Below are 910 nucleotides of genomic sequence, written 5' to 3'. Positions count from 1 at the left end.
GATCTTAAAATTCTCCTTAGCTGTGACTCTTTCCCATCTTTCCTTTAATATCGTTGTTCTTCTCACATAGCCGAGAAACTTGAACTGAACAATGATTGTGCCTCACGGGTTGCAATGGTGAAGCCAAGTTTTGGCGGGTCAGCCAAATTATTGCCACAGGTCACTTAGGTTGCTGACCACTGATTTATAGTATAAGTTTATAAACTAAGTATTAAGTAAGTTACTCCTACGGATTATACACAATACAAATAGCATGCATTTTGTTGTATGGTGGTTGCACTTCCTCTACCATTTATTATTTGAATTCTGCTGTTATAAATGGAAAAATTCAAAATTAATCTCCGTTATAAAAATTTCAATTCTAAATACAGTTTGCTTCCCATATTTAATATTGCCTACCTAAGCTACATATATATACATAAGTTACAACTTAAGTAAAACATTAACAATAACGTGGATGACGGAGAGCTGGGTCCTTCTTCACCATAACCAGGAAGAGAAATACATGCAACAGTTACTACTAAAATATTATTAATTACAAATTTCTAACTCTAAGTAAATCATACTAAATGTAAAACTTGAGTATACACTACTAGTACTACTGTGTCACTACAACTTACAAGTACAACTGGGCGGTAAAAAAACTTGTGTATTAAGTTAAAATTAAATGTACCTTCTTTCGCACCACTCAGCACGATTAAGCAACTCTGTCGCATTGACGACATCCTTCTGATATTCACTAGGTTTGAGCAAATTAAGCTCAACGAACGTAAATATTATTATTATACCTTTGTTTCTTAAATAAAATTATTACACGACATTAATCATATCGCATATCTCGCTTGAAACTAAAAGTTCTCATGATAACTAACTTCAAACCCACTGGGTCATTCCCCTATGACAAGCGACC

General features: G+C 33.8%; 1 protein-coding gene across 1 annotated transcript in view; it reads right to left on the bottom strand.

Annotated features, from left to right (window-relative positions):
• LOC106464493 (glutamine amidotransferase-like class 1 domain-containing protein 1) overlaps positions 1-910 on the bottom strand; it is a 20,969-nt gene extending 20,059 nt beyond the window's left edge. The window contains exon 1 of the mRNA XM_013924636.2: positions 674-910. Coding sequence (XP_013780090.1) covers positions 674-725 — 52 coding nt within the window. The 5' untranslated portion in view covers positions 726-910. The remainder of the gene's footprint in view (positions 1-673) is intronic.

Source organism: Limulus polyphemus, unplaced genomic scaffold, assembly GCF_000517525.1.
Source record: "Limulus polyphemus unplaced genomic scaffold, Limulus_polyphemus-2.1.2 Scaffold1666, whole genome shotgun sequence".
Lineage (NCBI taxonomy): Eukaryota > Metazoa > Arthropoda > Merostomata > Xiphosura > Limulidae > Limulus > Limulus polyphemus.
This window is presented reverse-complemented; position numbering and strand designations above follow the sequence as displayed.